The sequence below is a fragment of the Taudactylus pleione genome, unplaced genomic scaffold (genome assembly GCF_031769625.1).
Source record: "Taudactylus pleione unplaced genomic scaffold, aTauple2 ptg000017l, whole genome shotgun sequence".
Lineage (NCBI taxonomy): Eukaryota > Metazoa > Chordata > Amphibia > Anura > Myobatrachidae > Taudactylus > Taudactylus pleione.
Genome location: NW_028284419.1, coordinates 8,273,947 through 8,301,922, shown reverse-complemented (window position 1 = coordinate 8,301,922; position 27,976 = coordinate 8,273,947). Strand labels below are relative to the sequence as shown.

The window sequence follows — 27,976 nt, the reverse complement described above, 5'->3', positions numbered from 1 at the left end:
TCCTCTCTGCAGAACTCTGGTGACTGTTACTGCTGATATCACTTTGCACTGTAAAGACAGTGCTGCACTATTTTGCATGACAAGGACAGTCACTCCTTTACTATCAGGCTCCGCAGCAGAGTAAGAGCAACTTGTGTAAGTATATTTAGACCTTTCCTGAGTGACCACTTGACATACTTTTTATAAGAATGTGAGCACAAATATCTGTCCTAAAGGTTTATATCATAGTATATGTACGGTATGTAGTGAAAATGATACACATTGGGGCAGATGTATGAATGGGCATTATGGGGCTTAGTGGTATCAGCGCACGTTATGTGCGCTGATACCACTTCTCCCCCATGTATTAATGAGGAGATGTTTCTGAAATGACAGGGGCACTATGTGCCCTTGTCATTTTCAGTGCTCCTATCTACATGATAGTGTGCTGATGTGTAAGGTAATGTATGAACAGTCAGTGGCACTGACCAGTCCGACAGCTGCAGCTATTGATTTCGAAAGCTGCAGCTGTTGTTGCCGCATGCACAGCACTGTCCCTGGCTGTGGCGGCTGCTGGGCTCTCGGCTGTTCATTGGAAATCTCACGATTCTTACGTGATCTCACGCATGCCCAATGGAGCCGGCCGGGAGGTGAGACTGCACAGCACCACTAGGCTGATGTGCTGTGGGGTCCCGCAGGGATTGCCGGAGAGGGAGTTTTGACCCCCCCCCCCACTCTGGCAGATGTGATGTTAACACATCTCGTCAGTACTGCAAAGCAGAAAGAGCTATAGCGGCACATTCGGTGCCACTATAATACATCTCCCCCATTGTGTCTCATCCCATGGGCTGCTTAAAGAAGCAATGCTAGATATTGTAGTTAATTAGATTTTCTTCATATTACATATTTCTGGTCTAGATGTGCAGTACAGACACATGTAATACATCCAACACTAGTCTATACAGCTTATATTTGTATTATGGCTGCTAACAGTTTACAAATATACAGTTGGTAAAGACTATGTTGTATTTTGTCAGTAAAAAAAAGATCACACACCCAGGGGCACCGAGGGGGGAGTGGGTACTGTTTACCCGGGCCCAGGCTTCCTGAGGGGCCCGGGTCCGGCACCGCACCCCCTCCCTTCTCTCACTCTCACAGCAGCCCAGCACACAGTGTGTGCTGAGCTGCAGTGGGAGACTGCTCATGGCTGCTGAGCAGCAGCCACAGCAGTCTCCTTTGCCTGTGGGAGGGTAGCGATCACACTGATCGTGCCTCCCTGGCTTTGCATCGGACTGAGGGGCTTACAGCGCCCCTCTCCCCAGCTCGCGGCGCTGCATAAGTGCTGTATTTATTTTTTGCTCAAGGTGGCGTGGCCACGCCTCCTGCGATTAGGCCACGCCCCCTCTGTACCTGGGCCCGCCAGGGCTCTCTACGGCCCTGCACACACCAGGATCAGAGTACCTAGAGACATTGGATATGGCACACGCCAGGATCAGAATACCTAGAGACATGGGATATAGCACACGCCAGGATCAGAGTACCTAGAGACATGGGATACAGCACACGCCAGGATCAGGGTACCTACAGACATTGGATATAGCACACGCCAGAATCAGAGTACCTAGAGACATGGGATATGGCACGCCAGGATCAGACTACCTAGAGACATGGGATATAGCACACGCCAGAATCAGAGTACCTAGAAACATGGGATATGGCACGCCAGGATCAGGCTACCTAGAGACATGGGATATAGCACACGCCAGGATCAGAATACCTAGAGACATGGGATATAGCACACGCCAGGATCAGTGTACCTAGAGACATGGGATATAGCACACGCCAGGATCAGAGTACCTAGAGACATGGGATATAGCACACACCAGGATCAGAGTACCTACAGACATTGGATATGGCACAGGTCAGGATCAGGCCATGGGTCAGAACAGAAGGCAGCAGAAGCATATTGTCAAAATATTCTGAGATATATCCCACACTCACATATAAATGTAATCCGTTACTATGTATTATCAGCCAAAATAACATATATATCAATTTATTAACGTGCACTATAACAAAACCTAATTAGGTATAAGACTATGGGGACTATTTAGCAAATAAAATTTGCAGCATATATCGAAAAACGGGTGTTTTCAGGGGGTACCCGGGAATATTAAAGATCCTCCCAATGTATGAAGGAGGGACTGTAGCAGATATCTCCATATCTGCTGTGGTTCCTCCATTTTCCAACAGCAGCCGCAGCCCCCATATGTTTCTAAGCAGTAAAATTGACCAAGTTCGTTTGGCCCCGGCAGCTAATGCCATCTATGGGGGCTGCAAAGCTGCTACATTTACCAAGCGCTGGAATGCTTTGCATTGTGGAGTTTGGCCCCAACAGCTAACGCCATCTGAAGATGGCGTTAGCCACTGTAGCCTATGGGCTACATTCCACCCAAATTAATGGGTGAGGGTTCCCGGTAATAGCCGCAGCACATGCCTGGTCTTATTGCAGCAAATAGTGGTGTTAGAAATTATAATTATTGGTTCTAAAACTTGATAATTAATATATATGCCCCTCAGCTAAATGCTTACTTACCTGCTCCCCTGGAAGGTGTCATTCCAAGTTAGGAGTAAAGGGTGCAAATTTACACCTGGTCTAACCATATTAAGATGCTGGGGGTACAAATGTTTTTTTTTTTTTATTTGCCCCACAACTGCAGTGCAATAATACGGTTTTGCACTTTGGAAAAAACATATTTCACTCTAGTTGTGGGACAGGGATGGAAGGGATGATTATATTACAATCAATCAATCTAATTCTGTATAATTAAATAAATACACAATTTACTATTCTGCTCAAATTTTTATTGTTTATTTGTTTTATTTTCTAGGTCACCATGGGCAAAAAGGTTGCTGTGATAGGAGCTGGAGCAAGTGGTCTGGTTGCAATTAAATGTTGCTTGGAGGAAGGTTTAGAGCCTACCTGTTTTGAGAGATCTGGGGACATTGGTGGACTATGGAGATTCAATGTTAGTTACAATTTCTCCTTACCAACGTTTACGTACATTGTGAAAATGACCAATGCTGGTTCATCTGTTGTTATGTCTTCTCACTTACAATCAATCATGGTAGCTGCCATGTCCCAAAGTCCTCCTGCACATTTATGTTATCCGTAGTGATAGGTCGGACTACAAGAAGTGCTCAGTTCTTTGGATCTAACTAGAAGAAGTTAAAAAAAAAACATCTTCTGTAACAGATATAGAGGCCAATTCAGTTAGCCATGCTAAGTGGAGATTTTACCATAGGTTACATTACCACACACTTCGAGCTATTTTTAGCATGCGCGCTCCCACAACCCTTAATTCAATTACAAAATGCTTATCGTGGAAGCCGCACTGTAAGTCTGCATGGTTAATGTGTCCAAAGGTTGATTTTTTTAGTAATAGTGGGTAAATAATATTGAAAAAGTATTTGTCATACATGTATCTGTATCATCATGCTTAGACTACTGCAATGCCCTCTCTACCTTGGTCTCCGTGCATTAGAATTGCACCGCTTGCAGCTGATACAAAATGCAGCTGATAGGCTATTACCAACCAGCCCAGTTCCAGCCACATAACACCCACTCTACTCCCATCACTGGCTGTCTATAAGATGGTGGATCTGTTTCAAGATTGGCTTACTGTCTTTCATAGCCCTACATAATAACCAGGGTCCAAGATACCTGAAGCAGCTTCTGATTCCTTACTGTCCCACATGATTACTGCGATCTGTAGATGAAGGACTATTAGCAGTACCTATAATCATCCTAAATGCATCTGAGAGTCAAGCTTTTAGCTTTGCAGCTCCGACTATGGAACTTGCTTCCCCGCACAGTTCTTGAGACCTTCACTCTAGAATCCTTCACAAACAGGCTCAGGACTCACCTGTTTACTCACTTCACTAATGTCTCTTTGCTGTTAATCTTATTTTGTATTTTGAATGCAAATGTAAAGCACTTTGAGTCCTATTCGTATTATTAGAAAATTCGAATGAATTTGTGATAAAATGACTGTAAAGTGATTTTCATGTCATTTTAAGCCAGTTTGAAAACAAACTCCCAGCTGCAAATTCAAAATGTCCTGTCTACTCTATACATAGCCCCTACATACCTGTCCCACATCATTAAGCCCATAATTCAGCTTTATGTAGAAGAACACCTAAAAAATAGAATGTTTTTATTGGCTAGATTTGACTATTAAAACTTCTATGTGCCTTAATTTTTAGGAGGGGGAGGGGGGGTGTACCAGAGGCTTGAAAGCAAGTCCTGACATTTTTTGCTTTAAATAGGGATATTTATGAAACAACGATAATCCCTTTTTTTGGGCTTTACAGCATCCCATCCAGGTCAAGTTTTACTACGCATTCACAAACTCCTTGCAGCTTAGTAATTTGCAGTGTACATTATGAATCGCTGTGATATGCAGCCATAGATAATGTTTTGTAATGCAAGGTTAGAATAATTAGACCCCAGAGTGTCAAGAAGATATTTTAAAATATAACAGGTTTGAAACATTACCAATAGTCACCAAATATTGATACTGGGCTCCATAAACCGAAATAAACACAAAACTTCAATAAGTAAATATTTAAATGGTAAAGGAACATTTTTTTTCCCTAAACTCCCTAGGACAGTCAATAAATGGATATGCCTACCAATGTAATGCAGTAGTTGCTGATAACTGCAGTGTTGTTGACTAAGTGATCTTTTTAAGAAGTGGCAAAGAGCTGACAAGAGACTCACCTTTTTTTCATATCTAACATAGGGCTACTGCCGGAAATATCTGAGATTTCTCTGACGTCACTCAGGGACAGTGACTGTAAGCAATTTATTAAGCTGTGAGAATCTAGCTACTGCCATTCTTTGATAGCCAGCAATGGGGACCCGGAGAGACCCACTAGGTCAAATGATATTGCATGCACATCTCACTTTACCCTTTGGATGGCAGTGTTGGATTGCGGCTGAATAGTAAACCCTTACTGCAGAACATGACCCTTAATTCCTAATCTGCTGTCACTGTGCCATTGTGTGCCTTGCCACATGTAACATTCTCACGGCAGAGACTTTCAAAAATGCTTAAAACACTTCATGAATATTTTGATAATTTATACAAATTACGTGGCCACGCCTCCCACAATTAGGCCATGCCCCCTCTTTACTGGGGCCCGGCGGCGCTCTCTACGCCCCTGGTGTCAAGTACTCTTGGTACAATCTTAAACATTACATATATGTATTAATGAAATAAAGAGATTAAGGGGCATATGTATCAAGCTGATTTTTACATAAAATTATGCAGAAACTGCATAATTTCACAGAAATCCCCGGCAAAGTGCTAATTAGCACTTCAGATTGCAGTCCCCATTATTGTCAATGGGGACTACGATTTCACCCTTATGTAATAAGCAAAGCTTTTCTGAGTTTAGCCCAGTAGTTTACAACATCTTCAGTTGGTGTAAACTACTGTAAACCTATGGAGGCTGCAGGTGCAGGAGAGAGATCTTTCAATCTCTCCCCCGCAGCCCCAAGCCAGCTCTATGCACATTCGCAGTGTCAGCTTCTCCCGGGGAAGTCTTTCACTTCTATGATAGACTTCTCCCAAATGCCGGGGATATAACTCGCAGTAACTGCAACCGCTGTCCCTGCGAGTTCCACTTGGTAATATTTTAGTTAAAAATTAAATATCCCCGGCGAGATAGATTCATTATAATCTCGGCAGTGCCGCAATTATTAGTACATTGACCCTAAGACACCCTGTCAGCCAGTGCTCAGTAACACCTGCTTTGGTAGAAATTATGGCTTCTAAATGGTTACTTAAGCCTGCTAAGGGGTCTATTCATCATCACTTAATTTCTACAAAATCAGGTGAAAATATAATTTTCCTACTTTTGTATAAATTAAGTGACAGACTCAGGGGCCTATTCATCATTTGAGGCTGCGGGAAGGGGAACAGAGGAAGGGGACACTAGGTACTGGCTGCAGGTAGGAGAGCGCAGGGAGAGGGCACACCGGGGGAGAAGATAGAGGCAGACTGCAGGCTGGGAGCTACAGCTCCCTCCCTCGTCCCCTCCACAGCACCTGCAGCCTATCTTCCCTGCCTCCGGCGGCTTATCACTGCTCCCTGTCCCCATCTAGAAACACTGCTGGCAGCTCTCCAATGACACCAGAGACAGGCTATGGCACTGGCAGAGGAGTGCAGGGAGAGGGACACTAGGAACAGGCTCCGGGAAGGGGAGCACAGGGAGATGGGACACCTGGGACAGGCAGCCGGCAGGGGAGCGCGGGGAGAGGAGAAAACAGGGGAGAGGATAGAGGCAGAGGCTGTGGGTAGGTAGAGGGTAGACACGAGGCAGAGGCTGCAGGTAGGAAGAGGGGTGACATGGGGCAGAGGCTGCAGGCTGAGCGGGAGACAGCCTAGATAAAGGGGAAAAGTATCACCATTCCGAAAAGCTGACTCTGCAAAAAGAGCAGTGATAAACATACTTAGGTCTTCATAAATAAAATAGATGTTTGAAAACATCATGCAGATTTTCAATGATATTCAATCCTGAGGACGGCTATTCCAGTCCTCTATGGTTAATTTTGAAATACAGAATGAATTGCTGTATGTTTGAAACATCTTCTTTTCAGTTTCAGTTTCTTAACTGACTTCATTGGTTAGATGGGTTACCGGGATACTACAGATGTTTCCAAGTGACCCGGGAGTAGTTAAATGATCAGTCAAATGACCATTCCACAGCCGCATATGGTAATGGGAGTTTGACTTAATTGGAGCACTCTGACTGGTAACACCTACATTATTGCAGGCAGTTGTTCACTGTGCTGCTCCTCATAGGTGCAGTGGACTGTTTGAGAATTTTATCCTTGGCACTTGACATTTTCTGCCTTTAGATTTTCATGAAGTGAGATCCAGACCATGCCTTTGTTTGCTGCCTGCTCTGACCTCTACATGGACCCGGACTGTTATATCTTTAGCTGTCTAGCCTTACCTCTGCTTGATCCTCTACTTTGACCAAGATACTGTAGTCTATTGTTTGCTTCCTACCCTGCCCTCTGCCTGGACATGTGATCATATTATTTAGTTGCAAAGCCTTTATGGCATGTTTTAACTTTTTGCAGTAATCAGTTACAGCATTGTGTCTCCCATATTTCCTGCGCTAACATCTTCTTAGGATAAGACTCTACTACAGCATATGTAAGGTTTAGGGGCAACCAAGTACAGGTGAGCACTTTTTGCTCTAGGGGAAAGAGAGCTACTAAAAGTGAAGACCATGACTATCCTCGTTCTAGTTATTTATAGGACGAGTCCAGTGTTTAGCCTCACAATATACTCACTGGCACTCAATTGTTCTCAAGTCTCATGCATACAGTATTGGAGGTTTATTCTTAGGATGACAGCACAGAGTATAGGAGACACTATAATAGTACCTAATAAATCATGCACTAATGGCTGATCACGCAGTGTAATAAACACTTACAAGCAAGATGCAAAGGTCCAAGCAGAGGTCAATACAGTTGGCACACAACAAAACTAGGTCCAAAGTCCAGGCAAAGGATAGGCCAAGCAGTGAACAACAGAGTATTCAGACTGAGGTCAGGGATATTAATAGTCTGAACTCAGACACTGCTTAAAACAAATAGACTACAGCAGCAGTTCCCAGTACCCCACACAGGTCACGTTTTTCAGGTCACCCAGCAGGTACACAGGTGTATTCATTACTCAACGACATATTATAAAAGAGCCACAGGTGGAGCTAAGTATTTCATTTGTGATTCTGTGAGGAGACCTGGAAAACATGCACTGTTTGGGTTCCTGAGGACCGAGTTTGAGAACCTGTGCACTACAGCTATCATTGCACAACTGCTTGCACTAATGTTGGTGAAGGCAGCCAAACATAATGTTACATGAGGATTTAACTAGAAGAAGTTAAAAAAAAAACATCTTCTGTAACAGATATAGAGGCCAATTCAGTTAGCCATGCTAAGTGGAGATTTTACCATAGGTTACATTAACACACACTTCGAGCTATTTTTAGCATGCGCGCTCCCACAACCCTTAATTCAATTACAAAATGCTTATCGTGGAAGCCGCACTGTAAGTCTGCATGGTTAATGTGTCCAAAGGTTGATTTTTTTAGTAATAGTGGGTAAATAATATTGAAAAAGTATTTGTCATACATGTATCTGTATCATCATGCTTAGACTACTGCAATGCCCTCTCTACCTTGGTCTCCGTGCATTAGAATTGCACCGCTTGCAGCTGATACAAAATGCAGCTGATAGGCTATTACCAACCAGCCCAGTTCCAGCCACATAACACCCACTCTACTCCCATCACTGGCTGTCTATAAGATGGTGGATCTGTTTCAAGATTGGCTTACTGTCTTTCATAGCCCTACATAATAACCAGGGTCCAAGATACCTGAAGCAGCTTCTGATTCCTTACTGTCCCACATGATTACTGCGATCTGTAGATGAAGGACTATTAGCAGTACCTATAATCATCCTAAATGCATCTGAGAGTCAAGCTTTTAGCTTTGCAGCTCCGACTATGGAACTTGCTTCCCCGCACAGTTCTTGAGACCTTCACTCTAGAATCCTTCACAAACAGGCTCAGGACTCACCTGTTTACTCACTTCACTAATGTCTCTTTGCTGTTAATCTTATTTTGTATTTTGAATGCAAATGTAAAGCACTTTGAGTCCTATTCGTATTATTAGAAAATTCGAATGAATTTGTGATAAAATGACTGTAAAGTGATTTTCATGTCATTTTAAGCCAGTTTGAAAACAAACTCCCAGCTGCAAATTCAAAATGTCCTGTCTACTCTATACATAGCCCCTACATACCTGTCCCACATCATTAAGCCCATAATTCAGCTTTATGTAGAAGAACACCTAAAAAATAGAATGTTTTTATTGGCTAGATTTGACTATTAAAACTTCTATGTGCCTTAATTTTTAGGAGGGGGAGGGGGGGTGTACCAGAGGCTTGAAAGCAAGTCCTGACATTTTTTGCTTTAAATAGGGATATTTATGAAACAACGATAATCCCTTTTTTTGGGCTTTACAGCATCCCATCCAGGTCAAGTTTTACTACGCATTCACAAACTCCTTGCAGCTTAGTAATTTGCAGTGTACATTATGAATCGCTGTGATATGCAGCCATAGATAATGTTTTGTAATGCAAGGTTAGAATAATTAGACCCCAGAGTGTCAAGAAGATATTTTAAAATATAACAGGTTTGAAACATTACCAATAGTCACCAAATATTGATACTGGGCTCCATAAACCGAAATAAACACAAAACTTCAATAAGTAAATATTTAAATGGTAAAGGAACATTTTTTTTCCCTAAACTCCCTAGGACAGTCAATAAATGGATATGCCTACCAATGTAATGCAGTAGTTGCTGATAACTGCAGTGTTGTTGACTAAGTGATCTTTTTAAGAAGTGGCAAAGAGCTGACAAGAGACTCACCTTTTTTTCATATCTAACATAGGGCTACTGCCGGAAATATCTGAGATTTCTCTGACGTCACTCAGGGACAGTGACTGTAAGCAATTTATTAAGCTGTGAGAATCTAGCTACTGCCATTCTTTGATAGCCAGCAATGGGGACCCGGAGAGACCCACTAGGTCAAATGATATTGCATGCACATCTCACTTTACCCTTTGGATGGCAGTGTTGGATTGCGGCTGAATAGTAAACCCTTACTGCAGAACATGACCCTTAATTCCTAATCTGCTGTCACTGTGCCATTGTGTGCCTTGCCACATGTAACATTCTCACGGCAGAGACTTTCAAAAATGCTTAAAACACTTCATGAATATTTTGATAATTTATACAAATTACGTGGCCACGCCTCCCACAATTAGGCCATGCCCCCTCTTTACTGGGGCCCGGCGGCGCTCTCTACGCCCCTGGTGTCAAGTACTCTTGGTACAATCTTAAACATTACATATATGTATTAATGAAATAAAGAGATTAAGGGGCATATGTATCAAGCTGATTTTTACATAAAATTATGCAGAAACTGCATAATTTCACAGAAATCCCCGGCAAAGTGCTAATTAGCACTTCAGATTGCAGTCCCCATTATTGTCAATGGGGACTACGATTTCACCCTTATGTAATAAGCAAAGCTTTTCTGAGTTTAGCCCAGTAGTTTACAACATCTTCAGTTGGTGTAAACTACTGTAAACCTATGGAGGCTGCAGGTGCAGGAGAGAGATCTTTCAATCTCTCCCCCGCAGCCCCAAGCCAGCTCTATGCACATTCGCAGTGTCAGCTTCTCCCGGGGAAGTCTTTCACTTCTATGATAGACTTCTCCCAAATGCCGGGGATATAACTCGCAGTAACTGCAACCGCTGTCCCTGCGAGTTCCACTTGGTAATATTTTAGTTAAAAATTAAATATCCCCGGCGAGATAGATTCATTATAATCTCGGCAGTGCCGCAATTATTAGTACATTGACCCTAAGACACCCTGTCAGCCAGTGCTCAGTAACACCTGCTTTGGTAGAAATTATGGCTTCTAAATGGTTACTTAAGCCTGCTAAGGGGTCTATTCATCATCACTTAATTTCTACAAAATCAGGTGAAAATATAATTTTCCTACTTTTGTATAAATTAAGTGACAGACTCAGGGGCCTATTCATCATTTGAGGCTGCGGGAAGGGGAACAGAGGAAGGGGACACTAGGTACTGGCTGCAGGTAGGAGAGCGCAGGGAGAGGGCACACCGGGGGAGAAGATAGAGGCAGACTGCAGGCTGGGAGCTACAGCTCCCTCCCTCGTCCCCTCCACAGCACCTGCAGCCTATCTTCCCTGCCTCCGGCGGCTTATCACTGCTCCCTGTCCCCATCTAGAAACACTGCTGGCAGCTCTCCAATGACACCAGAGACAGGCTATGGCACTGGCAGAGGAGTGCAGGGAGAGGGACACTAGGAACAGGCTCCGGGAAGGGGAGCACAGGGAGATGGGACACCTGGGACAGGCAGCCGGCAGGGGAGCGCGGGGAGAGGAGAAAACAGGGGAGAGGATAGAGGCAGAGGCTGTGGGTAGGTAGAGGGTAGACACGAGGCAGAGGCTGCAGGTAGGAAGAGGGGTGACATGGGGCAGAGGCTGCAGGCTGAGCGGGAGACAGCCTAGATAAAGGGGAAAAGTATCACCATTCCGAAAAGCTGACTCTGCAAAAAGAGCAGTGATAAACATACTTAGGTCTTCATAAATAAAATAGATGTTTGAAAACATCATGCAGATTTTCAATGATATTCAATCCTGAGGACGGCTATTCCAGTCCTCTATGGTTAATTTTGAAATACAGAATGAATTGCTGTATGTTTGAAACATCTTCTTTTCAGTTTCAGTTTCTTAACTGACTTCATTGGTTAGATGGGTTACCGGGATACTACAGATGTTTCCAAGTGACCCGGGAGTAGTTAAATGATCAGTCAAATGACCATTCCACAGCCGCATATGGTAATGGGAGTTTGACTTAATTGGAGCACTCTGACTGGTAACACCTACATTATTGCAGGCAGTTGTTCACTGTGCTGCTCCTCATAGGTGCAGTGGACTGTTTGAGAATTTTATCCTTGGCACTTGACATTTTCTGCCTTTAGATTTTCATGAAGTGAGATCCAGACCATGCCTTTGTTTGCTGCCTGCTCTGACCTCTACATGGACCCGGACTGTTATATCTTTAGCTGTCTAGCCTTACCTCTGCTTGATCCTCTACTTTGACCAAGATACTGTAGTCTATTGTTTGCTTCCTACCCTGCCCTCTGCCTGGACATGTGATCATATTATTTAGTTGCAAAGCCTTTATGGCATGTTTTAACTTTTTGCAGTAATCAGTTACAGCATTGTGTCTCCCATATTTCCTGCGCTAACATCTTCTTAGGATAAGACTCTACTACAGCATATGTAAGGTTTAGGGGCAACCAAGTACAGGTGAGCACTTTTTGCTCTAGGGGAAAGAGAGCTACTAAAAGTGAAGACCATGACTATCCTCGTTCTAGTTATTTATAGGACGAGTCCAGTGTTTAGCCTCACAATATACTCACTGGCACTCAATTGTTCTCAAGTCTCATGCATACAGTATTGGAGGTTTATTCTTAGGATGACAGCACAGAGTATAGGAGACACTATAATAGTACCTAATAAATCATGCACTAATGGCTGATCACGCAGTGTAATAAACACTTACAAGCAAGATGCAAAGGTCCAAGCAGAGGTCAATACAGTTGGCACACAACAAAACTAGGTCCAAAGTCCAGGCAAAGGATAGGCCAAGCAGTGAACAACAGAGTATTCAGACTGAGGTCAGGGATATTAATAGTCTGAACTCAGACACTGCTTAAAACAAATAGACTACAGCAGCAGTTCCCAGTACCCCACACAGGTCACGTTTTTCAGGTCACCCAGCAGGTACACAGGTGTATTCATTACTCAACGACATATTATAAAAGAGCCACAGGTGGAGCTAAGTATTTCATTTGTGATTCTGTGAGGAGACCTGGAAAACATGCACTGTTTGGGTTCCTGAGGACCGAGTTTGAGAACCTGTGCACTACAGCTATCATTGCACAACTGCTTGCACTAATGTTGGTGAAGGCAGCCAAACATAATGTTACATGAGGATTTAACTAGAAGAAGTTAAAAAAAAAACATCTTCTGTAACAGATATAGAGGCCAATTCAGTTAGCCATGCTAAGTGGAGATTTTACCATAGGTTACATTAACACACACTTCGAGCTATTTTTAGCATGCGCGCTCCCACAACCCTTAATTCAATTACAAAATGCTTATCGTGGAAGCCGCACTGTAAGTCTGCATGGTTAATGTGTCCAAAGGTTGATTTTTTTAGTAATAGTGGGTAAATAATATTGAAAAAGTATTTGTCATACATGTATCTGTATCATCATGCTTAGACTACTGCAATGCCCTCTCTACCTTGGTCTCCGTGCAAAAGAATTGCACCGCTTGCAGCTGATACAAAATGCAGCTGATAGGCTATTACCAACCAGCCCAGTTCCAGCCACATAACACCCACTCTACTCCCATCACTGGCTGTCTATAAGATGGTGGATCTGTTTCAAGATTGGCTTACTGTCTTTCATAGCCCTACATAATAACCAGGGTCCAAGATACCTGAAGCAGCTTCTGATTCCTTACTGTCCCACATGATTACTGCGATCTGTAGATGAAGGACTATTAGCAGTACCTATAATCATCCTAAATGCATCTGAGAGTCAAGCTTTTAGCTTTGCAGCTCCGACTATGGAACTTGCTTCCCCGCACAGTTCTTGAGACCTTCACTCTAGAATCCTTCACAAACAGGCTCAGGACTCACCTGTTTACTCACTTCACTAATGTCTCTTTGCTGTTAATCTTATTTTGTATTTTGAATGCAAATGTAAAGCACTTTGAGTCCTATTCGTATTATTAGAAAATTCGAATGAATTTGTGATAAAATGACTGTAAAGTGATTTTCATGTAATTTTAAGCCAGTTTGAAAACAAACTCCCAGCTGCAAATTCAAAATGTCCTGTCTACTCTATACATAGCCCCTACATACCTGTCCCACATCATTAAGCCCATAATTCAGCTTTATGTAGAAGAACACCTAAAAAATAGAATGTTTTTATTGGCTAGATTTGACTATTAAAACTTCTATGTGCCTTAATTTTTTCAGGTCACCCAGCAGGTACACAGGTGTATTCATTACTCAACGACATATTATAAAAGAGCCACAGGTGGAGCTAAGTATTTCATTTGTGATTCTGTGAGGAGACCTGGAAAACATGCACTGTTTGGGTTCCTGAGGACCGAGTTTGAGAACCTGTGCACTACAGCTATCATTGCACAACTGCTTGCACTAATGTTGGTGAAGGCAGCCAAACATAATGTTACATGAGGATCTTAGCCCCTTCGATATAAGCGATCGGGTGATTTAACGTCAAGGTTGAAACTACTCACCCAGCAGCTGGGATGCCTCCCTGGTAATTGAGCGGCCAGTGTGGAGTAGGGCCTTGTGGGATGCCTCCAAACCTTGCCATGACTTCAAAAGTATTCCTTAACTTTCTTCCCCAATGATGCTTCTGTCCAGGGACATTCCAATCTGGAAGGGAATATATAGTACTGTATGTGTTCCTATAAAACTTTCCCTGCTTTGTAACAGGCTTCTATCTTTATTTCCAAGTCCTCAGACAACTGCTTAGATGAGCCCAATGTTGATGAGAATAAGCACAACAAACTTAAGGGTATATTTACTAAAGTGTGGGTTTTTAGAAGTAAAGATGTTGCCCATAGCAACCAATCACACTCTACTTAACATTTTTTCTAGCACCTTATTGAAGATAGTAGATAGAATCTGATTGGTTGCTATGGGCAACATCTCCACTTCTAAAACCCAGCACTAGTAAATATACCTTTTAGAGATTGGAAAGTTCAGAGTATTTATTCAGCTATGGAATTGTCCCTACCTGGCTTGCTTTAAGGCCTGATGAACCAATCAAGTTTTCAGGCCTTAAAAAAATGTATGAATGAATCAGATGCAAGGGTGCCCAAACATTTGTACTATTCCCATTGCCTGTGGTATTTTAGTTTAATTTGATAAAATGTAGAAATAAATAGTAACTGTGCATTAAAATGTGCAGCAATATGTCATGTTTGAAATTGTTCCCTACAGATATTGTTTTAACCCAGGCATGTCAAACATGCGGCCCGCATGCGGCCCAAATAAACATTTTATGCGGCCCGACTGTGTGGGCCCAAATACAGTTACCATGCAGCCCAAACCCTTGCCTCGATCGGAGCTAAGCTCCGATTGGGCAGTGTTTATTGCATTTAAAACTGGGAACGCTGATCTCTGAAGCTATCACAGACGAAAGAAGCCTCTGATCGCTTCAGAGGCCAGTGTTCCCAGTGATGCAGTTCACGAGTGACGTCACCCGCGATGAGAGGAGCCTGCGTGCAGTCAGCGGCAGCGTCTACGCGGGAGCAGTGCCCATCGGCCAGTGTGATGAGAGGTAAGTAAGAGAGAGGTAAGTACTGAGTGGGACCTGTTCTAGGAGGCACAACATAATGGGCACTACTGAGGGCACTACATAATGGGCACTGCATAATGAAAACTACTGGGGGCACTGCATAATGGGCACTACTGGGGTCACTGCATAAGGGGCTCTAATACAGGGGGCATTGCATAAGGGGCTCTTATACAGGGGGCATTGCATAAGGGGCACAACTACAGTGGCATTGCATAAGGGGCTCTAATACAGGGGCATTGATAAGGGGCACTACTACAGGGGGCACTGCATTAATTTTATTAGTAATAAGCCTTTCAAAATTGCATTTTAGACTTTTTTTCTTTCTTGTGGCCCACACACTATTAGACCTTGAAAATTCGACCCGGTTGGTATTTTGAGTTTGACATCCCTGTTTTAACCTATTTTCACTTGTACATTCAGCGACATAGACAAATTGACAAAGGGTGTTCAAACTTGTGCATACAACTGTATTCCATAGTTTTATTGTTGTATATATTGTTGCAGCAGTTTTCTTCTGATGTACTAAACAACATGTTCTCACAAATGTTTACTTTTGCAGGAAAATCCTGAAAAAGGAAGAGCAAGTATTTACAAATCGGTTATTATCAACACTGCCAAAGAGATGATGTGTTATAGTGACTTTCCTATTCCGGCTGAGTTCCCAAATTTCATGCACAACTCTAAGATTTTGAAGTATTTCAAAATGTATGCCGATCATTTTCAGTTGCTTCAATATATCCACTTCAAGGTAAGAAGTTAAGGTATCCTGAGCTGAAAAAATAATATCTGTGAGAGATACAAGGGGGTGAGAGTCGCACAAGACTGGTATTATAACCCCACCCACGGGTCTGCTGGACCAGGGTGGGTAGATATTTTATTACATTTGCTAAGCCCAACTTAGATAATTTAAATGCCACACTGTGGACCAAAGTTAAATATGTTGGTGGTGCTCCCCAGAGTCAGAGAAAAATCAAAATAGGACGAAGGAGACAAAGAAGACTTTTTTGTTGGGAGCACTGCTTTCTATGATTAATGAACGCTTTAAAATTTAACTTTTAAAAAATTACTTCTAAAAGAAGAAGGACTTAACATACAAATATACATAATATACATAAAACATACAATTAACCCTTTCAAATAAGGGAAAAAATAATAGCATGTGCTCAGGGCCGACTATTGGCCTAGATACAGAGTCGTGACCAAATCCGGGGAAATGAGACCATGCCACCTCAAAAATGTTGAAATGAAAAATACTATGCATGCACTGCTGAGGGTGTGCCGGCAGTTGCACAGAGGGCACAGGTGGTTGGAAAGGAATGGATCCAGGAGGGTGCGATCAGGGCGATCGACCCCATAACACAATAACATCCACGCCCATGTAGTGATGCTGCAGCAGTGCAGCTCCGAGCAGGCGGCTGTAAGCTGCAGCCAGCTGGCCACATACTTAAGTCAGCTGTCAGACCCGAGGTGAAGCTTCCCCACCTGCTCCTGTACCCTGCCAAGCTGCAGAGGTACTTTCCACATCCTGAGACTAACTAACTGCTGCGCTGCTTCTACCTGTTGGTCTTCGTATAAGTCTGCTGCGAGGAGGGTCTGGGCACTGGCGACTGCACAAGGGGACTTTTGCCCTCTTCATCAGCACTGCAAAAGGGGCCAATGGGGTAGATGTAGTAAGCAGGGCCGTAACTAGGGTGGTGCGACCTGTGCCGTGGTGTAGGACACCGCAGGGCAGGGGGCGCTGTTTGGGCCTGTCAATTTTCCTGTTTATTATCATTCTCACTTGTAGCTTCCTCTTCTTTTATCCCAAGCATCTCCTGACTTCCCCTATCTCTTCCCTGGCCCTTCCCCATGAGGCCATGGCCATTGTTCAGGTGTACTATCGTATGTCCCTATTTAAAAAAAGAGGGGGGTAGTAAGCATGATGAGAGATAAAGTACCAACCAATTGGCTCCTAACTGTCATTTTTCAAACACAGCCTGTAACATGGCAGTTAGACGCTTATTGGTTGGTACTTTATCTTCATCCACTTTTTCTTTCTCCAATGCTTAGTACATAGACCACTATGTTTGAGAAATGACAGTTAGGAGCTGAAAGCTTGGTATTTATTTCTCTCCACTTTATCTTGCCTCAAGGCTTAGTACATATACCCTAAAGTCCTCCTGACCCAGGCACATCCAACAAGCCTGGCTGGGTAATTAGTACTTACTGCCCCCTCCTCTCTCTGCGCCTCTACCTGCGCTCAGTATTATGGGGCGATGTACTAAGCTCTGGAAAGTGATAAACTACCAGCCACTCAGCTATTAACTGTCATCTTACAGGCTGTGTTTGAGAAATGACAGTTAGGAGTGGATTGGTTGGTAGTTTATCACTTTCCAGAGCTTAGTACAATGGTCAGGCAATTTTGATTTTTAGCAAACGGGTTATGGCCTGTATGCACTACTAGGAGTGATTGTGAGCCAGCAGCATAGATCAGGATGTTTGCATATGATTTCCATTAGCTGCAAGCAGACAGAATTGTAGCTGCATTATGTGCGACTCAAGGTGCCCATACACGGTGCGATATAGCAGCCGATCTGACGGATTGGTACGATATTGATGCTGTAGCATACCGTGTATGGGCATGATATCAGCCAGTGCGTGCACCCATGGGGTCTTACATCGCACCCCCTGATCTTATTGCAGGTTCAGTTGATCTGGGGATGCGATGTGCGATCTCATGCAGCGCTATGCGGGGGGAGGGGGTGCCAGCATATCGGGCGTTCAGCCACCCGATTGCTCCGTGTGTGGGTACCGCCCGATATGTAGGCCGTTGGATCCCCCGTCACATCGCAAGGTGCATATCACACCCTGTATGGGCAGCATTAGAGTCAAGCCCAATATTTGTAATATTATGGGCCCTTATGTAATAGCCTGTGAGTTACAGGCATCGGTGCGATTCCTGCAGGTCAGCTTGCATTTTTAAAGTGCTAATAATTTAATAAGCTAAACTACAGTAGGTTGGTTTTGCCTTTTAAATGATTGTCGCTTTTAAATAATGGGCTAACTCGCCAGAATCACACCCATGCCTTTACTGTACCTCACAGACTTTTAAATAAGGACCATGGTCTTTTACATGTAAAAACATAATGGAATAGCAGCAAGTTTACCAAAAATTGGTCAAACAAAGTTGTCAGATGATCTTTCTGTAGAGTGAAAGCTGAAATGGGACAATGTAGCACATTTAATACATATACATAATGGGAAATGGGATTCTACTTGTATATACTAAAATAAGTACAGCATAAGTGTATATTTATATTTATGATATTAGCGATGGGTGCCAAATAATAGTCATAACATAAATATTGTCTTATTAATTATTTTATTAATCTGTACTGTAAGTATTTTTTACTAAAATTATGCATTTTTATTTCAGACCACAGTGTGTAGTATTAAGAAGCGGCCAGACTTTGCCAAAAGTGGACAATGGGATCTTATCACTGAAAAGGATGGCAAGCAGCAGGCAGCCATCTTTGATGCAGTTCTTGTATGCAGTGGGCACCACACAGATGCCCATTTACCACTGGAATCATTTCCAGGTCAGCTGGTTTTATTAATTCTGTCAAGTGTTTTAGGGGGGGGTGCAGTCATAGTACCGACCACGGGGATTCTGGCGATCAGAATGCCGGCACCGGAATCCTGACACCTGTCATAATCCTGGCACTGAAATGTAAAAATATTATCCAGTTAAAATATAATTTTAAACTTCTAAAGCTGTCACGGTCACAATGCTGTACATCGCATTACCAGCATGCCGTCATGTTGGGTGCAACATACCGTTTGCTGTCTATCTTCTGTTTGTCGACATTTTAACCATCGATAAGCTAACTACATCCTGGTTTAAGCATGTTTTTTGTATAGTTCATATTTTCCTCCACATCTGATGCACCACTCTGCAAACTGTATACTGGCTCCTTATATCCTCCAGTGGACTGGAGACAGAATAGGTCCACCGACTGTATGCTGGAGTTGCTTCATGCGGTGTACTATCAGCCACAATCCATTACCATTCAGAAGAGTCACTAGGCTTCTTTATTGACTGCTGGGCTGATTCATGGGTATATAGTGATACATATATGATGTATTTTTCCTCAAAGTTGCATTTTTATAGTGTCCTTTACTAGCAATTTTTCATGTATAACAATTACACTTTATCAATTGGTACATTGTTTTCCCTCTTTAATTCCTGGCTCAGTGGAGCTTACAATCTACATTCCCTACCACATGCACACACACACACATACTAGGGTTAATGTTTTTTTGGGTGCCAATTAACCTACCAGTATATTTTTGGTTTGTGAGAGGAAACCGGAGTACCTGGAGGAAACCCACGCAAGCACGTGGAGATTGGGCAAACTCCACACAGTTAGGGCTGTGATAGAAGTTGACCCACAACCTCAGTGCTGTGAGGCAGTAATGCTAACCATTACACCATCCGTGCTGCCTATGGATGATAGTGGGAAAAATGGGAGCTGTGTAATGAGGAGAAAGGAGGATCTATTTGTATAGTTGTATATTATTGTATATTTTAATATAAAGCGTGGACAAAAGGGGATTTATGTCTAAACATATACAATGGGGGCAAGGGGAGATGGTGCAGAAATATTTAGTATGGAGAAAGAGGATTCGGTGTAGGGGAGGTGTATAATGGGGAAATAGAGGGTCTGTATATGAATAAACAGAGGGAAGAAAGTTTTGCTTGATCCCCACTTGCAAAAAATTAAAGATATACACTGCGCTTGGTCAATAGCTTAAAATTAATCAAAGTGTGTAAAAAAATTATAATACTAAATCAATTTTGTGATGAACAATATATACTTTTACTAAAAATAGACACAGACATAATAGAAGTAATAAAAAATCACATAAGTGACACAATGTTGCTAGTATGATTAGAGACAATATTTATAAATAAATGTGTTTGTATCCAAAAGAGATTCCAAAGTTTTAAAGTGTGCTCAATTTCTATTTAGCACATTAACTGGATATCCAGGTAGGCATAAAAATATATAAAAATGTAGCAGTCATTCATGTAGATACCTGTTTAATAAGGTGAGTCCAAATATCTGTTCTGGCGTCCCAGCACAGATAATAGCTGCCTCGTTGAGCCACACCTTGTAAAGCACGGATCCTCGGGACGGGCTTCTCGGGTATTGTAGCCCCCGTGTATGTGGTGATCTAAGGAGGGGATGTCGGTATTAGCGCCTAGCGGCTGGGATAGTAATCGCACTCCCTTATTGTACCACACGGGTCCTCGGGAAACAGGCTTCCTGGGTGTTGAGCTCCTGTATATATATTCGTCCACAAAGATGGAGTGGAGGGAAGGAGGGATGCCGATGTTATCGGCTACCGGCTGGGGTAATGCTCACTCTCCTTCCTTGTGCCGCTGCTGGTTAATAATAAGTGTGGCTCCGTGAGCATAAATCTCTGCTCTCTGGGTATAGTGTTAAAGTTTCTCTGGGAGTTCTCTGGTTGACAGGTAACACGTTGCTGCTACATAGAAGATACAGCTGGTAAAGACATCAAGGCGTTTCATCTCTTTAGCTGTAGAGACTTTTTCAAGACGAAACGCGTTGACGTCATTACCAGCTGTGTCTTCTATGTATCAGCAACGTGTTACCTGTCACCCGGAGAACTCCCAGAGGAACTTTAACACTATACCCGGAGAACAGAGCTTTATGCTCACAGAGCCGGACTTTGATTTATTTTAAGCTATTGACCAAGCGCAGTGTATATCTTTTCTTTTTTGCGTATCCTTGATGAAGTTTGTACTTTACTTCCTATATTTGCTGCTAGTCATTTTGGCTAACCTGATCAATTAACTGTATGAGTATCAGGAGTTAGGTAGAGACTCTACCACCTGTTGTGTTGATCCCTGCTTGGTCAAACAACAGGATTCCGGGGCAAACGCAGGATTTTTACAGGGGGGTTTCACACACACACACACACCTACTATTACACACACACTTACCTTGCAGCAGCTGCGGGTTGTAGACCTATGATGAGGACTGGCAACATGTCATTAGGCCCCTCGTGGGTCAATCAGGAGGAGGCAGAGCCATATTATGCATTTCTAATGGAATCAAGTCATATTGGCTCCGCCTCCTCCCAATTGACCCACACATTTAGCCACGAGGGGACAGGGCTTAAGAAATTGAGATCCTGCTCTCCAGTCTGTCAGGGGGGGGTTTCTGGGTACTCAGAAACCCCTCTTGCGTGCACTAGTGGGATTAAGCACTAGATTGCTTTCAAACAACATAGTTTTGTCATGTGTCACTGTGTCCATATCTCATACCTTCCATTGATGATACAGATAAACTGTACCTGAAGAGCAATTCAACAAAGGCATATTTTGGTTTTACATTAAGCTATAAAGAGATAACAGCAATATAAGTAGTATAATTTATCTATCCTCATTTATTATAGGTATTGAGAAGTTTAAAGGGCACTATCTTCACAGCCGAGATTATAAGAGCCCAGAAGAATTTCAGGGGAAAAGAGTTATTGTAATCGGGATTGGAAACTCCGGTGGGGACATTGCTGTGGAAGTTAGCAGGACGGCATCTCAGGTTCAGTCATGAGAATACGTAGAATAAAACATAGCTCATTGTTCAGATTTTACATGAAATCAGAAAAATGCTCTTTTGCTGTGTTCCTAGACTTGTGGCATGACAGACAAAACACTTCCCTAATGCTGGGCATACACGGCAAGATAAAATGCCTGTCAGACCGACAGACATTTTATCTGGCCGGCTGCCAGCCGCAGATGTCCGCGGCATACACTGTGAGAGAAATCTCACAGTGTATAGCCCGACATCTGCGCTCCGCCCCCGGGGGAGGAGACATTTCCCTGTTCCTTCCATAGGAAGGAACACAGAAAATGTCTGTCTGTCGGCCGCGCTGGGCATACACTGCCCGATGCGTCCGACAGTTACCGGGTAAATATCGCACCGGACGGGCATGCTGGACAATCCAGCATGCCCGACCGAGCAATATTTAACCCTCGGTCGCCTCCCCCCACGCTACAATTATCGCGGCGATCGGGCGGATCGTCCCGATAATTGCAGCGTGTATGGCCAGCATAAGATATAGAGTTGTGTACAGTAGTTGCTACATAGTTATCCGTGTTAAACAAAGCCATATCTCCACAATGGTTAACCTTAAATCTTTGAAAAACATAGTCTACTGCTTTATGGTGTCATGCTAGTAACCACACAATTACATGGCTCATATAATACATTTTACTGAATCGTATAAACCTGACATTTATACGCCTTTCACACAGTAGCCAAAAACCTGTGTGTCTTTCACACATAAGCTAAAGACCTGGGTCTGACATATTTGTGAAAGGTTTGACCCGGGTTGGCAGTCGCTATCAGGGTTTTTCCCAGGACTTGCAACCCGGGTCAATGACCCGGCTCAAGTCTAAAAGGTGCAACCCCCACGCCCAAAAGAAATTAATTGACCAGGGACAGTAACACTTGGAAATTACATCATTTCCATGCGCCCATTGAATACCGGAAGATCCAGGTCACTGTAAGGCCCAGGTCTGGTGTGAAGTGTGATGATCCAGGAATAACCCGGGTCGTCACCCTTGTGTGAAAGTGGTAGCCGAGCTTCAACCTGTGCTCAGTGTCCTGGGTCTGAGCCTGGTTGAAGTCGGTATTTTTTTTATATGAGAGGGTTATTAGAGAGTTTACCTGGAGAGAATAGATGGCCATTTTCCATGGCATTGACGTATACATCATATATATATTACCGAGATGTAGTTTATATCCCGAAGTTGGGATGCTGGCGCTTAGAATGTCAGCACCGGAATCCCGACGCCAGTCAGAATCCACGCGTCAGCATCTCGATGGTAAATATTGAGGTTATGGGGAGAGTTAGGGGCTAGGGTTAGGCACTAGGGGGAAGGTTAGGTTTAGGCTGCTGTGGAGACGGTTAGGTTTAGGGGTAGAGGAAGGGTAGTATACTTACCTCCTTGTATTGTAACCCAATCGGGATGCAGGCATCGGGATTCTGACCGACGGGATCCTGAGCGCTAGCATCCCGTACCCAGCCCATACTACTTATATTTGTGTGTTTTGATCCAATGGACACAAATGACTGTATGTTGATATGTTGAAAAGAAAAACATATTTAGATGTTAAACTAATGGTGACAGTATACAAGACTTTTTTTGCTACGTTCTCCACATGATTTCAGGTGCTGAAAATTGGTTGGGTATGGGATCCCTGGCGGTCGGGATGACGCTAGTCAGAATACCGACAGTGGCATCCCGCAGTCAGAATCCCGACACCTTTAGGTAAGTATCCTACCCTAAACCCTTTTCTCTACCCCTAACCGTCCCTCCCAGGTGTCTGCAGCTAAACTCCCCCTAGTGCCTAAACCTAACTTCCCCCTCCCCGCACCCTAAACCTAACCCTAAACCCTGACCCTCGATATTTATCTTCGGGATGCCTGTGGCTGGGATTCTGGAGCTGGGATCCCAATGCTGTCGGGATTCTGGCTCCGGTATTTTGACCATCGGCATCCCGCACGGCGGGACGCTGACTACATCCCACTGAAAATAATGGGATTTGCCTACATAATGGCCCTCATTCAGAGGCGGTCGGAGGATGCAAGCGGTCACTCAGAAACTGGGCAGCCGCTTGCATCCTGACCGCCCGCCTCTGTTTCGGTCGTTAGGCTGTGGGTTAACACCCACAGCTCTAACGACTGCTAGGGTGATGGTCGCGATGGTCATTGACCATCGCGACCATCGGGGCTTACGACGAGACCCTAGGGTAGGGTCTCACTTGTCGTAAGCCCCGGAGAGCTTCTGGCTCTGTAAGAGCCGGAAGCTCTCCACTGACATCACTAGTGATGTCAGTGGGGCCTCCCCCAAATGGCAGGCGTTCCCATGGGAACGCCTCCGTTTGGGCTGCCACCCCCCGGCCCGCCTTCCAAACGGGGCGAGCTGTCAATCAACATCGACAACTCGCCCCCTTTGGAAAGAGACCCGCTACGACCGGTGCTGTCGGTTGTAGCGGGTCTCACGCTTGCGCACGAAGGAGCCGGCTCCCTCGTGCGCATGTGCACTAGACAAACATCGAGGCGGTCTGAATAAAGCCCTATGTCCCATGAGTAGATTGTTTGCTTGCACAGGTGTTACAAGAGTTGCAAGCAGCTTTCAGGGCCAAAAGAAGAAAAAAAACAGTTAAAGCAAAAAGTGCCTCAGAAGTATATTGTTTCTTCTACAACAATCACACAAGTTTTAAGGTGCGTACACATGGTACAATATCTTTGAACGATAACAATATTGTTCAACGATAAATCGTTCATATCGTTCAGTTTATGCAGCAAACAGCGAACGACCAACGATGCGCATTCCCGCGTGGACGATAACGATATCTATGGTCGTCTGTACATGCAGGCCAACCTGGACGATATCGTCAAGAATTGCCTGTTCAGAGATGTGTCAGGATGACTTCACTGAAAGATATCTATCATAGATATCTATCAGTTTGCACACCCAATATCGTTTGTCCTGCACTACAGAAAGTTTAAGGGAAATCTTTCAGCGATATCGTTGCTTGTGCAGATCGTACCATGTGTTTGCAGCTTAAGATACTATGTTCATCATTTGAGAAACAGTTTACAGTATTGTTACGTGCAGACAGACATTTATGAAGAGTAATTGAAGTGATTTTATGGTTCAGAATACTCATAAAACACTCCTCCCAAAGTTCGTTTCCATGAATGGAATTCCCATAATAGTGTTTTTATAAACTTGAAGATAACACCTGGCGGATATGACTGCGAGTTGCCGATATTTGAACCACCATTGCAGGTTTACCTTTGTAGCCCATAGAGGTACGTAGGAACATCTGCAATATTACTGTACTCACCAAAAATATTGACAAGAAATTAATTGCCCCCCTATAGAAAGCCATGTAAGAGTCACCACACCATTTCTATAGAGCACTTCTAAACCAGTGCACTTTTAAAATCTCTAGCAGAGAACTTTTTGGCCCGTATTCAATTAGTTTTGCACCCGCGATACTTTTTCGCCTGCCGGACTTATCGTCTACATCACGTATTTTGCATGCGAAACAGCATCGGGCGCGTTCCCGCTATTCCCTATATTCAATTAGAAAGGACGTGAAAACGGCACTGGGCGAAACTGAAACAGACGAAAAGTCCTGTCAAATATGGGGAACTTGACCTGACACCCCCCAAAAGATGCACTAACATTGGGGATCACTATAGCCCTAATGAAGGTATTTGGGGTATTTAAATTGTGACAAATGGTTCCAATTAGCTCCTTAACACAAGTGGTGAAGAATAGCATTAATCAGTATTTATTTTTAGGAAATAACTACTCCCAGCAAATTTGGGGTACATGAAAATGGGTGCTAGCATATTTTTAAGTTGCTAAAGTGAGGTTTTAAATAACGTAAAAAATCCACCTGCCGCAAGCACCTTCAATCATAAAAACACCTGCCCCATACTTGGGGACCCCCCAGAAGTCAATTTCGATAGTTTTTAAGTTTGTCCCCCAACTTTGCACTTTTTCACCCCCAAAACGAAAGTATTTTTTTGGGGTGTTCTAAAGTCATTTTTAATTTTTTTGATACAGTTTATCTTTTGGGGACTGTCCCAAGGGTGCGGGGGGATTTGCCGAAGTTTGCACCCCAAAACCGCAATTGTGCACTTTTTTCTGCCTGCTATTCATAGGCAAAACTTCTCCGCCGATTACATTGCATTCGCTTACGCGAAAAGTCTTTGGAATTGAATACGGGGATAAGTTTTCGCCTGGCGAAATGACGTTATCCTTGATACTTTTCCGCGGATTCTGACTTTTCCCCTCTAATTGAATACGGCCCTTTATTGTGATTTTACTGGATGCTGGTAGACAATTGAGATTTATATACAGAACGGTACAAAATGTAGCCTTTATAAAGAATGTTTTACTTATAGGTGTTCCTCAGTACCAGAAGGGGTGCCTGGATTCTAAACAGAGTCTCAGACTATGGTTATCCTATGGACATGGTAGCTCTTAGTCGCTTCTTGAATACACTAAAAAACGCTGTCCCTTCGTCCTTTGTAAACTACATTGCTGAGACCAAGATGAATATGCGGTTTGACCATGCAAATTATGGCTTAAAGCCTACTCACAGGTAAGCTCTAACAAAAGACAAGAATACTACTGAATGTATACCTACTGTACTTACACTACCTGTGATGATAGCAAAATAGCTTCCTTACAAATGAAAGTCTGTGTTCTCAGATTCCTTATCTTCATTGACTGGATGCAGTAAAATAGAAATGTATGAGCCACATGACATGAATGGATTGAAGTGCCTGAAGCTATGTAGGATAGCTGCTATGAATCCCTGTGTGGCTGCTTTTTTCTACCAAGACCCCCCCTTTAGGTACCCCCTTTAGGCACCACTCTTTAGGCCCCACCCTTTCCCCAGGCTGCATGTGCCCTGACATCCAGTATTATTGTATACAGAATATTGTCTTGACAAGTATTAGTAAATGCAGAAGTCGCATTTTTATTATAAAATGTTTCCAAATGGTAATGTCTATAAATTACTAAAATGTATGGATGCCAATGTATTAAGTTATTTTACGGCTCAAGCAAAGTTTGTGTACAGAAATGACATTCATTTGTGTTTCATATACACCTTATACACACAGCCTGAAGGTAATTTTATACAATATTTTTAATAATTCGTACCTTAGACAAAGCTTGTGTACATTGAACCATCAAAAATCAAAGGTTTCATTATCTCAGTCATGCCAAAATGATTCCGTATTTTGGAATATTTGGATATGGGAGACTCAACCTGTACTACTAAGTACTATTAGCTGGAGAGGATAGTATGCAATCAGCCAATCAGAAGCAGCTGGATAGTGCTGTTGAAAATCATCATTATCAATGCATATCATTGCAGCAGTTGCTAGAGTTAAGGTGCCCATCCACTAGACCAGTGGTTCCCAAACTTTTTGGAATCGTGAATTGTGCTTACCTGTCATCCTTAGGCTCAGTTATGTGGTGCTGGACAGGTTTGCTCTTCTGTTTATCCACATATTTACATTACCATGACCTTAATTAATTTGATTTGGTGCTGGACCACCAACCTGAGGCACCCCGCAAGTGTCTTGAGGCACCCCAGGGTGCCCCGGCGCACAGTTTGGGAACCACTACACTAGATGATTAAATTGAACATTTACATCGTTTGCAAATCGTTTAGAAAAATGTCTAAAACGACCAGCGATGCGCGCTCCCGCTGGTCGTTTACAAATCTATCATCGGGCAAACATGCTGGACAACATGACGATAACGTCAGGTTCAGCATGTTTGCAGATGATTGATGCCTGCTCGGTCAGTGTAGGCACATCACAGACTGACAAATGACTGTACGATTACAATGTTGTAATCGTGCAGTCATTTTGACGTCTTTGAGTGGATGTGTGCCTTTTACACTTGCTAAAAGGCTTTTTTTTTACATACTCACACAGGTGTAAGTGCTAATCAGTCTGCTCTTAGGCTAGAAGCTTTAAATACCCGAAATGGACCTAATGGATAGATCCCGTCCTCACTCTGTATCCATAACCACAGGAACCCTTTTACCAAAGCCCAAAAGCTCTCAGCAAGCCATTTCAATTGGCTTACCATACTATCCCACGCTGGGACACTCATGAATTACACAGTTTCTGTGGCTGGCTAACTTCAATCCTGCATTTCTCACAGAACCTGTATAATTCATGAGTGTCCCAGTTTAATGGAATAGTATGGTAAGCCTACATTTAAACAACAACAAACCTTTTTCTGGGGCTTTAAAACATGCAGGTCAAAATCCTGGGACAAATAT

The 27,976-nt window shown here is 43.3% G+C and overlaps 1 protein-coding gene across 2 annotated transcripts in view; it reads left to right on the top strand.

Moving 5' to 3' along the window:
• LOC148540782 (flavin-containing monooxygenase 5-like) overlaps positions 1–27,976 on the top strand; it is a 61,263-nt gene that overhangs the window by 12,839 nt on the left and 20,448 nt on the right. For both annotated transcript variants that reach the window (XM_088481757.1, XM_088481748.1), the window contains exons 2-6: positions 2,871–3,008; positions 15,631–15,819; positions 18,487–18,649; positions 21,537–21,679; positions 26,073–26,272. In XM_088481757.1, coding sequence (XP_088337883.1) covers positions 2,877–3,008; positions 15,631–15,819; positions 18,487–18,649; positions 21,537–21,679; positions 26,073–26,272 — 827 coding nt within the window. In that variant the 5' untranslated portion in view covers positions 2,871–2,876. The remainder of the gene's footprint in view (positions 1–2,870; positions 3,009–15,630; positions 15,820–18,486; positions 18,650–21,536; positions 21,680–26,072; positions 26,273–27,976) is intronic.